General features: G+C 31.8%; 2 protein-coding genes across 4 annotated transcripts; both read right to left on the reverse strand.

Moving 5' to 3' along the window:
• Positions 1-502: 502 nt before the first annotated feature.
• Positions 503-3123, reverse strand: LOC107895806 (PHD finger protein ALFIN-LIKE 4). Its single transcript, XM_041115287.1, has 4 exons — positions 2354-3123; positions 1972-2202; positions 1392-1527; positions 503-948 (listed from the first exon to the last, which is right to left on the reverse strand). Exons 2-4 carry the CDS (start codon positions 2070-2072, stop codon positions 784-786), a joined length of 402 nt encoding a protein of 133 aa, XP_040971221.1. The 5' UTR covers positions 2073-2202; positions 2354-3123; the 3' UTR covers positions 503-783.
• Positions 3124-3416: 293 nt separating this feature from the next.
• On the reverse strand, positions 3417-11638 carry LOC107897710 (uncharacterized). 3 transcript variants are annotated; one of them, XM_016823256.2, is made up of 5 exons: positions 9046-9788; positions 8877-8913; positions 8587-8771; positions 4102-4431; positions 3417-4023 (listed from the first exon to the last, which is right to left on the reverse strand). In XM_016823256.2, exons 1-4 carry the CDS (start codon positions 9090-9092, stop codon positions 4107-4109), a joined length of 594 nt encoding a protein of 197 aa, XP_016678745.1. In that variant the 5' UTR covers positions 9093-9788; the 3' UTR covers positions 3417-4023; positions 4102-4106. The 3 variants fall into 3 exon arrangements, 2 of the variants coding, with proteins under 2 accessions (XP_016678745.1, XP_040971220.1); XR_001684258.2 differs by lacking the exon at positions 8587-8771 and having other exon boundaries at positions 9046-9778; XM_041115286.1 differs by lacking the exons at positions 8587-8771; positions 9046-9788 and adding an exon at positions 11217-11638.
• Positions 11639-12840: the final 1202 nt, after the last annotated feature.

Genomic DNA, 12840 nt, shown 5'->3' on the forward strand with positions numbered 1-12840 from the left:
CCATCCACCCATTAAATAACATTTTCATGTGCTATTAGAAAACCATAAAAAAACGAGATGCATTAGTTCTTGTCCTACTGGAAAATCATCCAAAAAGCGATGCATTAACTACCATTTTTTTGTCCTATAGCAGAAGTTATTCAATAATTGAGCGGACAACTCATGTTTAGTTTGGGTTTTGTAAAATTGAGTTTTTGAAGTTTTCCAGTGGATTTAAATTATATTTTGAGTTTGAATTAATCGATAGATTATATTTTTGTTTCGGATATTTCATAATTTTTACAGATAAAGTTTAATAAAATTCGGGTTGATGTTAAATCAGAACAAAATTGAGATTTCTAATGATGAGTCATGAGTCTCAAGATACAAGACAGTTTAATGTACCCTATTGTTGTCCGATTCAACTCTCCTACATCAAGGAGTAGGACCGGGAATCAACTTCAAAATCTGCCAAGCCCAAAAGATATGTGGACCTCCCTCTCAAATAAAGCAAACAAGAAGGAAGAAGACAGATTACATGCTGTACATAGTCTAACAAAAAGAATACAATCTGAATCCAGGCCAATATTCAATTATCGGGGCAGCACCTGAAAACTTTCACATATACGCTGAGAAATGTATGATTTTTATACATACACAGGCCAACTTCGGCCACGCACAAAAAACCTGTATCAACTACAATGTTCGCTGCCAAAAGCATACAAAAAGAGGTTTAAGCTACTCGGGATCTTAATGTGAAGGCCTTGTATAGCTTGATTTGCACAGCTTTGGTAGGGGTAATCTTTACACATTTGCAATAATACCATCTTTCACATATGTCACAACATATCCAAAACTCATCTGAACCATATTGTCCACATGCAGTACATAATCATCTTCCACTTCCGATACCCTTTCTTCATAAAATGTTTGCATGCTTATTGAGAACTCGGCAGATTCAGACCCTCTCTGTACAAAGTTAAAAGAGATGTGAAATAAATGTGTATCCCATAAGTGGAAACTGGAAACAAACATATTCAACACTAAATCAGTTAAAAGAATTGCACATCCAATTGATAGTAAGAGATGTGTTATATCCTTGGCTTAGCTCATTATGCATATATCCAATTGGAAAGTCAGTTTTGTGTTCCTTGAGGTGGGGTCAAAATGTGTTTACCATCGCGGCAAGGAAATGTGAAACAAGGATAAAACAAAATAATTGCTGGTGAAGCTAATTCAAACTTTAGGATTAATTTGATGCGACTAAAAATGGTGACACCCCCAAAACAGCCAGGCTGAGTAAGTCCGCATTATGGAAAGTTGATAAAAGCTTATATGACATATACCTTTAAAAATTAAACAAATTGGTTTTAAGAATGTTCAATTAAGCCAACAAAAAACATCCTACTTACAGCGCTTGCAGCTGACAGCGGTTTGTTGCTGCTATTACTAGAAACTGATGATTTCTCCTTTGCCTGTTCCCAGGCACTTTCAGTAACAATATCATATAATGTAGGGAGATCATTAATCATAGTGAAGAGACGATCCCTGCATCAAGGATTGCATATGTTTACAAATAAGAACTTTCACCACAAACATATGCCATATGTTAATTTCATATAATGAAAAGATCCATTCAATATTGTTTTCGGTTTCTTTATCGAGCCTGGCATAAACTTATAAGTTCTCTAGAAGCCAGGTCAAATATGTGAACAACATGATTACATACAGTAATAGCCAGTAAAATGCTTAAACACTAATTCCAATGACGTGATGACACAACAACAATGATGAGGAAGGTATAATGACTAAATGAAATTTTTTTCATGTATCTTTCTTAGTATTATTAGTTTTTCTACCACTAATGCTTCTGGTTACATTAAAGTTTACTATGTACTAAGTCCACTGAGCATTAATATTTCATCCTATATTGTATTATTCTTTGTGGATAAAATTGCAAAAGAATGTAGCAGGTGAAGGGAAAAGTTATACCTGTCAGCTTGATCAAACCTAGCCCCCCAAAAATAAGCCACTGCTAGTAACCATGCATCACTTTGAACAGCAACAAGTGAGAACCAGTCCTTCCTTCGCATCCCATTTCCACAAAAGTTAATACCTAATGTAGGCTCCGGTATCTCTGGAGGTAAATAGGCAACAGGTCGATTAACTTCCCACCGTCGATTTGGATATCCAAACAAGCAAAGGTTGTCCTTCTCTGGAACACTAAATTTTGGTAAAACAAAATTTCAAGTCAACATAATACAGAAATAGAGTAGTTGTATCCATTCTTAAATAAGTACAGGCAAATTCTTTACAACATAGTACTAAAAGGAAAAGGGACACAAGCCATCAAGAATGGATAAAAATGAATTACCTTGAGAAACAAGACAAGACTATTCCAAGTTCCAACTACATAATACTGTCAAGAAAACTCAAAGAAAAGGCTCCAGATAACCAAACAAATATAATATCATACTAAAGTTATGCGTTGGAGATTGAAAGGCTCAAACAGAAGAAAGTTGCGGAAAATGCAAAATTTATTCAAAAACCTCATGACTCATGAGATTATCAACAAGATCGAAATATCAATCACAGCATTAACAATTACTTATAATTATCCAGAGTCAAACTCAAAGAAAATAAGTAGCAAGTAGCGACAAGGATATCACACTTTATTGACAAGTGATCCAGTTGCTTCTTGTCAACTACACAGAATACCTTTCTAATTCTACTAAAAGAAAATACAGCATTGCCTTGTAAAGAAAGCAACGGCAGATAACTTCATATTCTGGAATTATTCTAAGCTATATAGAAAATTGATTTGAGCTACTAGTAATTAATAATTACGTCCAAGAATAATAACGCAATGAGTAAAATATTGAATGCTGCGATTCTTCCAAGAATATAAAACAAAGAGAAAACCTAACTAGGATCGCACCGCTCATACAATTCTTCAGTATCTGAGCCCCAAAAAAAAAAAAAATAAGGGTTAGTTTGTTTGCCAGTAAAATATTTTCTGAAAAATAAATTTTAGAAAATGATTTATTTTTCTAGAAATGATTTACTCTGCTGTTTGGATAAATCTGTGTAAAATATTTTCTATTGTTTGGCAGATTTCTTGAAATTATTTTTTGAAAAAGCTGTTTAAATTAAACAAATATATATTTAAGAATTTATTATATTTTTATTGTTTAATTGAATTTATTATTATATATATTAATAAATTTATATTTTAAATTGCATTTACATATATTGCAATGATTTATTTATAAATAAATAAATCAAATTAAATACATAATAATACTCAATTATTAAACTAGAATATTAACAGTCATAAATTGAAAACAAACAAAGTCAAATAAATTATTTGAAATAGTGTTATAAAAAATAAAAAAAATAATTGAATAATTATAAATTAGCTACCAAACCACAATTAATACTAGAAGTTAATAATATTATCCAAATGCATAATTAGTAGTACACTACATGATAACAACAACATTGTCCAAGTACATAACTATAATATTACTCCACATTAAAAGTATCAATATCTTCAAACTTGAGAAAATATTTGAAGCCAAATTTTTCTATGCTTCTTACTTTTAACTAAAAAAGCTTTGGCCTCGGATTCATGACTCATTAGATAATCAAACACAGAACACAGAAAGTCATCATCAAATCCTTCTACCTCCATCGACATCACTTCTTCGTAAAGATGTGATGTCTTATCCGTAGTAAATTGTTCCAAAGCATTAGCAATTTTGCCAAGTTGTTCACCCACAAATTTAATTTGTTCATCAACGACACTTTCTTGAGCATTTTTTTTTTACGTTTGGATGTGCCAGATGAACATAATTTTGTTCTTACCTCTTCAGTCTTTTTATTTTCGTAGTCTATAGGCATTGAATCTTGGTTACCATCATCCAAATCTATGTCAGCAAATGTTCTGGCAAAACTTCCTGTGCGATATCTTTGCCAATAACCAAAGCCATTTCATCATAATGATCAATGCTTTTATTCAAAAATGGTTCATACTTCGTGTACCTGTTGGATATTATACATAATTAGAAGAACAAGTAAAAAACAATTGAAATATACTTAAAAAATATATAAATATATTACCATCACTACTGCATCATATGTCGCTTAACACATGTGATCATTTTCATGTTATCATCCCATCCAAAACCACTTTCACCCCGAATTGTGCATATAATCTGCCACTGGTTTTTTACAGTTCTCAAATGATTTTCCACATGCTTCGCATCGTATTGGACTTGAAATCTTTCAGCAATAGCTTCGGCAATTCGATTAATAGAAACTGCTTTGAAAGTGTTAGAAGGCTTATTTCCTTTTTTGGCCTCCTCTGCTAGAATTTCAAGAAAAATATGTTCCATCGGTTTTGTCCACCTGAATTGCTTAGAGGTCCCTTCTTTGTTGCCCTTACCCATTCTACATTTAATAATTGCCATTGTCAATCATTTCAATATCCCACAAGCTTAAAACATAATAAATTTAATATCTAACAAATTCAAGACATAATAATTTCAAAATCTAACAAACTAAAATTTCAATATCATTATCCAACCAACATTAACAAAAAAATAAAAAAAAATTAATATTAAAACATGCATAACATAAAAACAATAACCCTAAGCCTAAGCCCTAAACCTACTTAATATTTCTAGCCATATAATCAGCCCACATAGTTTGTACAATTTCCTCTCTCTTAACAGATCATTCTCTTGCTTCTTCTTTTTCTTCTCACTCCGTAAGAGTTGGTATTATCAAATCAGACTCAGGCTCCTTGTATAATCCTTGATTAAGTAAATCACTAGTATCAACTCCCATTATATGATTATGAATGATACAACAAGCCAAAACTAAATCTACTTGAGTTTGAAAATTCCAAAATGGTTCAGCATCTAATACACGAAACCATTTCTTCAAAATCCCCAAAACACGTTCAATAGTGATTCGTAATGATGAATGTCGAAGATTAAAGAGTTCCTTTGCATTTTCAGGGCCCTGAACACTAAACTTTTTTAAATGATATCGGACACCACGATATAGAGTCATATATCTATTTCGGATGCCATATCCAGCATCAACAAGATAATATTTACCTACAATTTTACAAAACATAATTAATACTAATAAATTATGAGCTTACTAGAACTATTTGGTATTTAATGATAATTATTACCTTTTGGAATTCTTAATCCTCTTGGGCGTGAAAGTGCACCACTTAAAATACAAGAATCATGTGCACTACCTTTCCAACTAGCTAAAACATAAGAAAATTTCAAATTAAATGTAATGGCAGCCAATACATTTTGTGTCGTCCCCCTTTACAGCTACGAAATCTTCTTTGAATGCTAAGTGGAACGGATGCATGAACATGAATTCCATCTAATACTCCAATACAATATTTAAAATAAGGATAAAACCTTAGATTGTTTCTGATTTCACTAGAAGTTGACTCATCAGGTAATCAAATAACTAGCTTATATAATTTCAAAGTAGTTCTCAATACAAACCTAAAGTAACGGTGAATTGTCCCAGTTGATCTATAATATCTAGATCCAATCACTCGAAACCTCACATTATGACCAATTATATGTAAAAATATAACTACTTGCTCCCTAATATTCATAGATTTAGTTGATTGTAACAAATTATTCCTACTAAGAATATCACACAAATTAAAAAAGGCAATCGGTCTCATCCTTATCACATCAATACAATGTTGGTCACCACTATATAAAATACTATTAATGTAATTTTCTCTTTCATAATCTCAATTCACACGAGGGTGAGAAGCAATTTTCTTTCTAGTTTTTAATTTTTTAATCCAAAGAGCCCCAAAAGTTAAAACTGAAGCCACGACTCTGAAAATTACATTTTGATCTTGACTACAATCTATCTACACAAAACAATGCCACATATATGAATAAAGTTACCATGACTAAAGTGTATACATACATATATGAAAACTGATATCTGATGCACTAGTAGCTCATGAAGATATCTGATATTCATTTATAATTTTTAATAAAACAACGATATAAGTATATGCATTGACCGGGAAAGTTCAACATGTTTTCCATGCACTTCCCCTTTTGTTTCCTTTTATTATTATTATTTTTTTGTCTTTTTTCAAGATTAATTGATTCATTTATAGCAGTGATATTATATTTAATGTAAGGATTAATGATTTGGATTGAAATATATATTATAAGGCATTGTTTAATAGTAAGTAAAATACAGTGGATTTTTTAATAAACACCCTATGGAAACATAAACAATCATATTATTAATATAGTGGTCAACTATTGTATCAAGTATAATTTATTAGTATCATAACGATAAATTAACTAACCTTAAAAGAGTGTGGTATGTGCAATTTGCTACGAAAACCATTTACTATTACTTAAAGTAATCATCTTTATGTTCAATTAATGCAATAATATTTTATATAATACATTGCTTTTAGTAGACTTTTTTTATTAATATTCATTTTTGTCACTCTATATTTTTAATTATTTTTTATATATATACAAATTGAGCATTTCCTTTTGGCTGCCAAAGCTTTAATCATAGAGGGAGATGTTCATGCATCATCTGTTCTTTTCTTTAAAAAAAAAAAGAAATCATATACCATCACTTGTTTATGATTGAACAAATAATCATAATCTTTTGGATCTTATTATACTTGAACATGCAATTAAAATAAACCCTTCAACATTCTTTATATATTCTTTCAAGGAGTTGATTATCAGCATAATCATGACCCTCCAACTAATAAAAGCAATATTTGTAATCCTACCAAAAGAACAAGTGTTTCTAGAAGTATCTTTTAAACATCATTTAATAATAATTAACAATTTTTGCTTTGAATTTTCATGTAATAAGAATGAAGTATAGCTTCTTCTTTTTGATAATTTAATAAGTTTTAAATAAATGAAAACTCCTAAAAATTAACATGGTATATTTATATTTGGCATACATACTTACTATTAATAATTTTTGTTTTATTTGGCATACATACAATTTCAATATTCATTCAATTCAGTATTCATTTCTATTAAAGTTCCATAGAATAGCTTACATATTCAAATTATATCAAGGAAAGATAAATGAATACAAGCTCAAAACCCCCCAAAATAGTTCTCATACTAAGCTTGAGATGATGTTATAACTAAAATCTATCTGACTAATGTATGCTACTGTTTCAAAAACAAGCTCTTCAAAGTGGCCTATCAAGGTACTGGCTGCTAATTCCAAGTACAGGATAAGCCAGTCCCTTTTGTTAGACTACAAAGACAAAAATTACGAGACAAGTGAAAGACTATTCGAAGCGATAAAGGTCATGGTTTTTGATATTTGCAGCTCATGTTCTGGGGGAAACTGAAAAGGTGCATCATTTACAAAAACAACAAGCACAAGAATCAAGCACATTTACAAACAAAACGTGGCACCAGATTACATTTTCATGGCAAAAAACTAAACTTTAGATGGTAAGAAAACTGATCAGAAATAAAAAAAATATGAAAACAGTCAAACAAAAGCTTCAAAGCAGAAAGCTTGAACCTTCCGAAAAGAACAAAAACCAATAGTTTCCTTTATTTTCTTTCAGTTTCTTAGCAACCAAACAGAAAACTACTATGTTAAATCAAAAACCAAGAGAAAAGGGATGGTTGGGCACCTAAAGATGAAAACATAGAAGTAGAAACAGATGAAGAAGAAATAGAAAGTGAATGAGTAAGTAATGAAGAGATTCTACAAGCTGCCGTGGCTACTCAGAAGAGAAAACAACAAAAGAGTAATGAACAGAAAGAGGATTCTAGCATTCCCAATAGATGGAACAAATTTTGTTTTTTTCGTTTAAACTTGGATTAGGAGATTATCATGTCTTATTTATTACAATAGATGGAATAAATTTTGTTTTAGAATGTCAATGTGATTATAGGGTAATTAATAGTTTCGAAAAAGGTAATCCAACATGGAAGAAACTCTAATTCTAGCTGCTAGTTTATTAGATTTGTGAGCAAAATATTGAATCTTCTCTATGATTTAGTCTACATTACTGTGAGCAAAATATTTTATGTTTGATATACGAAGGCAATTACAAAACAGATCACAGGCATTCATAAAAAATATGTTCAAATCCCATAGAAACAGGAATTAAATATTTTATGTTTGATATACGAAGGCAATTACAAAACAGATCACAGGCATTCATAAAAAAATATGTTCAAATCCCATAGAAACAGGAATTAAAATCTTGTTTTTATCCCACATAAAAATAGAAAACAAGCACATGATTAACTTCATCCACAAAAATATCCAGTAATTAAAATCTTGCTTTTATCCCTCGATCAAACTAGAGCTTTGGTTTATATACATACAAGAAGACATACATCCATCATCCATGCAATGAACCGAAAGTAACAGGTTCAATCAGCCAAAAAGAGAAGTCTTTTTTTTTTGTTATCATCTATTAGAAATAGTTTCAATCAATTTCAACTCCATTTTGACTAAAAATTCACCGAATCAATAGCAGAAAAATCTAACATAAATTTGATTCGAAAATAGAAAAATTACTTGAAACAATAACGGAATCTTGAGGAACCGCAACAAGAAGATGAATCTGAAGATAGATCAACAACGAAAAGAACAAAAATTGGAGATTTTTGAAACCAATCAGTTTCAATTTCAAGCTTGTTTCTGGTATTTCTCTTTTCTAAAAATTTGAGCTTGAGAATCCCAAAATCATTCAAGTTTCTTGCCTAGCTAAAGAAACAAAAAAAGGCATAAAATTTTTAGGCTTAAAATCGATTAAAATATGGACAAGTAAAGAACAAGAAGAAGAAAAAAAAGGCTTTTTGCCATACCTTAAGCCAAAACCCAGCGATGAGGAATGAGATTTGCCTGAGAAAGAGAGAAAGAGAGAAAGAGAGGAAACAAAACAGCAGCCTGAGATGAGAAGATATGCGACAAGCTAGAAGATGAAAAAAGGAAGAAGGAAAAGGAATGAAGAATGGAAGAAGGAGAAAGACTTACCTGGATGAAGGAGGAACCGGAAAATGTCTTACAGAAATGAAATCCATAATACATTTTCCCTAAAATGTAAGAGATTTTACCCGTGTCTTGAAAAACTTTTTCCAAATAGAAAATGTTTTCAGTCAAACAAACACTGGAAAAGCAGGAAAACATTTTCCGGAAAATGTTTTCCTGCAAACAAACGAACCCTAGAATGCGAAAAGAAAACACTATAAAGAAAATAAAAGAAAATAAAGAAGAGAGACCGGTGGTTAAGGCTTTGATCAATGCTGCACAACAACTTTTAAAGTCGCTAAAGACATCCTCTACAGTTCTAATATTGAGTAGTTTCCTCCATTTACTGGAGGGGCAGAAAAGAGAAAACAAGTATATTAACATAGGAAAGGAAAAGGGAAAGAAGAAAGGAGAAAGGCATGGAACCGGACATATATAGTGTGAAATAATAATGCTGCTAGACAGTAGGCTAGCCGGCTATGGTGTGATTTCGAAGATCTATGTATGCTCTACGTATCATCCTTTTTGGTTTAAAAAAGTGAGACGTGAGACGATAGAGTGGGGTATAATTAGCTAGCTTTCCCATACATCCCGTATTTTTAGTGAAAAAAAAGTTCCTACTTTTAATTTAATACCCAAATCAAACGGTATCATGTGTCTTAGGGCTAGTTTGACAGTGTTTTTGAAAAGTGCTGTGAAAAAATACTTTTGAGAAGTGTTTTTGAAAAATTTGATTTAAAATTTGAGTGTTTAGCATTGTTGTTAAAAAGTGCTTTTGAGAAATAAAATTTCTATTTTAGACATGTTATTATAAAGTAACAAATATGCATTTAAATAATATTTAAATTAGTTAATATTATTATATTTTAGTAAGAATATAAAAAAATTATTATATCTTCTTGTTAATATTTTAATAAATAAAATATAAATTTTAAATATTTTTAAGCAATAAATATTAATTATTTATAAAATTTAATTAGAATATATAAACAATATTTTAAATATTTAAATATAACTATTAAATATTTGTATTAGTATTTTAAAAAATATTTTTTATTTTTAATTAATGATTTTAACACATTTGTAATTAAGTACCAAGAAAAAAAATATATTAATGTTATTGGAGGGGTGAAAAAGTAATTAAGTACTAAAAGTACTCTTGGGAGAGGAAAAGCTAAAAATTTAGCTTCTCCTTCTCATAAGTGTTTTTCAAAAGCATTTCTAAAAGTTAAAAATTTCAACCAAAAACAGCTTATTCTGTACAACATTTTTTTCTAGAAGTGCTTTTGAAAAGCAATACAGAACTGGCCCTTAATAACTATTCGACACTTGTTCTTTATTAAAAAAATAAATACTTGGTGCAAAATTATATCTATTAGTGATTAAATTTAGGAGTTTTAACCACAAAAGAGAAGTGAAAAAAATGCTCTCGTCTCTTCTGATTTCTTCATGCGACAAGAACGAAGAATGAGATCCTTCTGAAGATCCCAGCACAAAGAAAGTCTGACTCAAAGAATCGGATGTTCCACCAGAAGATGTGATGGTTATAGAGCCATCACAGTTGCCATCTTTGTCTTGGAAAGATATGCTTGTGATGAAAACAGATATTCAACAAAATAGGGAAAGCAATACTCAACATGTTGAAGATAGGGTTACCCTCTCTGATTAGGATGTTAATAAATCAATCATTAATGGTATTCCTTCCATTGACTTCTCGGTAAGAAAATATCAATTTCTGGAATAGGAAATGGCTAACTCCATGGTGATCAACATGCTAGGATGGAATATTGGATTTACGGCCCTGCAGAACAGATTATATGGATTTGGGAGGCCTTCTCAGCCTTTGCAATTAATGGATACTTTTTAGCCAAATTTCAAAATGTTATCTCAGGGACCGTAGGTAATTTTTGGCCAATATCTAACCGTCCAACCATGGAAAATCGATTTTAACTCTGGGCTACCTTATCCGAATATGGTTCTTAACTGGATTAGATTTCCAGGTCTCCCCAGTCACCTGAATAAGATACAGATCTTATGGGAGATTGGGGGAATGATCGGCAATAGTCAAGCGAGGGGTCAACATGCTCGCATGGCTTTATATGTCAATTTAGAGAAGCCTTTAACCTCTAAGATTCTTATCAATGGCTATCTCCAAAAAATTGAATACGAAAATATACCTGTGATTTTCTTTTCATGTGGAAGATATGGGCACAATAAGGAAAATTGCCCGAATGTTGTCCATACCACTGAACCAGTGAAGGAGACAGAGTCGAAGGTAGTTATGTCAAAATCCATGGCGATCGGTGACAGAAACTATGGCCCATGGATGCTGGTAGAGTGGCAGAATAGACGTACCAATCTGGAAAGGAATAAAAAAAGTAATAATTTTTCTAGGGAGAAATTAATGGGATCCCGATTTCATTCTCTTACAGGATCAACGGAGGCTTCATTGAAGGAAAGAACGAACATGGAAACTTAGTAGATTGTGGAACAGGCTAGGAAAGATATTTTGGTTGACCCTCAAAAATTAATGGCGAATTCATTGGAGGGGGAAAGAATAAGGAAACTCAACAGATAGTGAAACGGACTGGGAAAGCTGCTTTGGTGGCACTCAAAGTAAACCTTTAAAGGAAAAAAATGTATTAATTGCAGATTTTAGGAAAGATTCATTGGCCTAGCTGGTAGGAGTTCAACCCAAAGGTTAGACCCACAAACAGAACCCAAATTTCCATCCAAAAGGCCGAAATATAAGTGGTCCCAACATTACACTTAAGTGGACTGTTATTTTGGCTGAAAATGAGTAAGTTACTAGCAGGCATGGTGTGGGCTCGAACCAGGATCCATTGCTTTTGGCAGTTTCTACTGCTAACGATCCAAGGCCCTTTGAAGACCTCTGCAGCCCACAGCCTAATATTGATGAAAGTGTCCAAAACTCAAAGTCAGGTAATTTCATTCCTCCTTCTACTTCCTTTTTAAATTCACCGAATGATTCAAGTGCAGGTAAAGTTGTTCCTAGTTTAAATTCAAACCAAGCAGAGTATGTGGTACATTTCAACCCCACTTTCGAGAACAATCCTGTTACTGAAGTAGGAGTGAAGGAAAATCTCTTAAATGCCAAAAACCATTCAGCAGTGGTTTCCAAAAAGAACTCTTCTCCTAAACTCGATGGCAAAGAGGCCGGAGGCAGTATTTTATCGACTAAATTTTTTTCTTCTAAAGATGCTAATAAAGGTCATGTAGCTAAAGCATTTGCTGTAAAAGGCGGGTGAAAATTAAACAAAACTTTAAAAGGATCGAGGAATCGTTTCAAGAATACTAAAAATTCTCGAGTTCCTTACGTTGAGTCTATGAAGAGGGCCACGGATCTTATAGGGTCAGAATTTAATGGAAAATCTGTTAAAGATTTATCAATGAAGGGAAGAGAATGAAAGGAGACTCCTTCAACTGAGCACAAATAGATAAGTTTTCTCTTTTCTATTTCTTTTTTAAAATTTATCATTATGAATTTTTCTGTGTTATCCTAGAATGTGTAGGGGTGTGGTAATGACAAATTTTTGTGAACCTTCTAGCATAAACCGAATATTATTAGTCTTCTTAAACCTAAGGTCAATGGGGCTAAAGTTGACGCTATCATTGCTAAATTAGGTTGGAATAATTTTCATCAAGCGGAAATTGTTGGGTTTTCTAGTGATATCTGGTTAGGTTGGAATAATTCGGTCAATTTAGAGGTGGTGGGAAATCACCCTCAGTTTATTATGGCTCGTATTCATTCTAATCTACTTCCCCAACAGATTTTTATTG

This window comes from Gossypium hirsutum, chromosome A06 (assembly GCF_007990345.1).
Source record: "Gossypium hirsutum isolate 1008001.06 chromosome A06, Gossypium_hirsutum_v2.1, whole genome shotgun sequence".
NCBI lineage: Eukaryota > Viridiplantae > Streptophyta > Magnoliopsida > Malvales > Malvaceae > Gossypium > Gossypium hirsutum.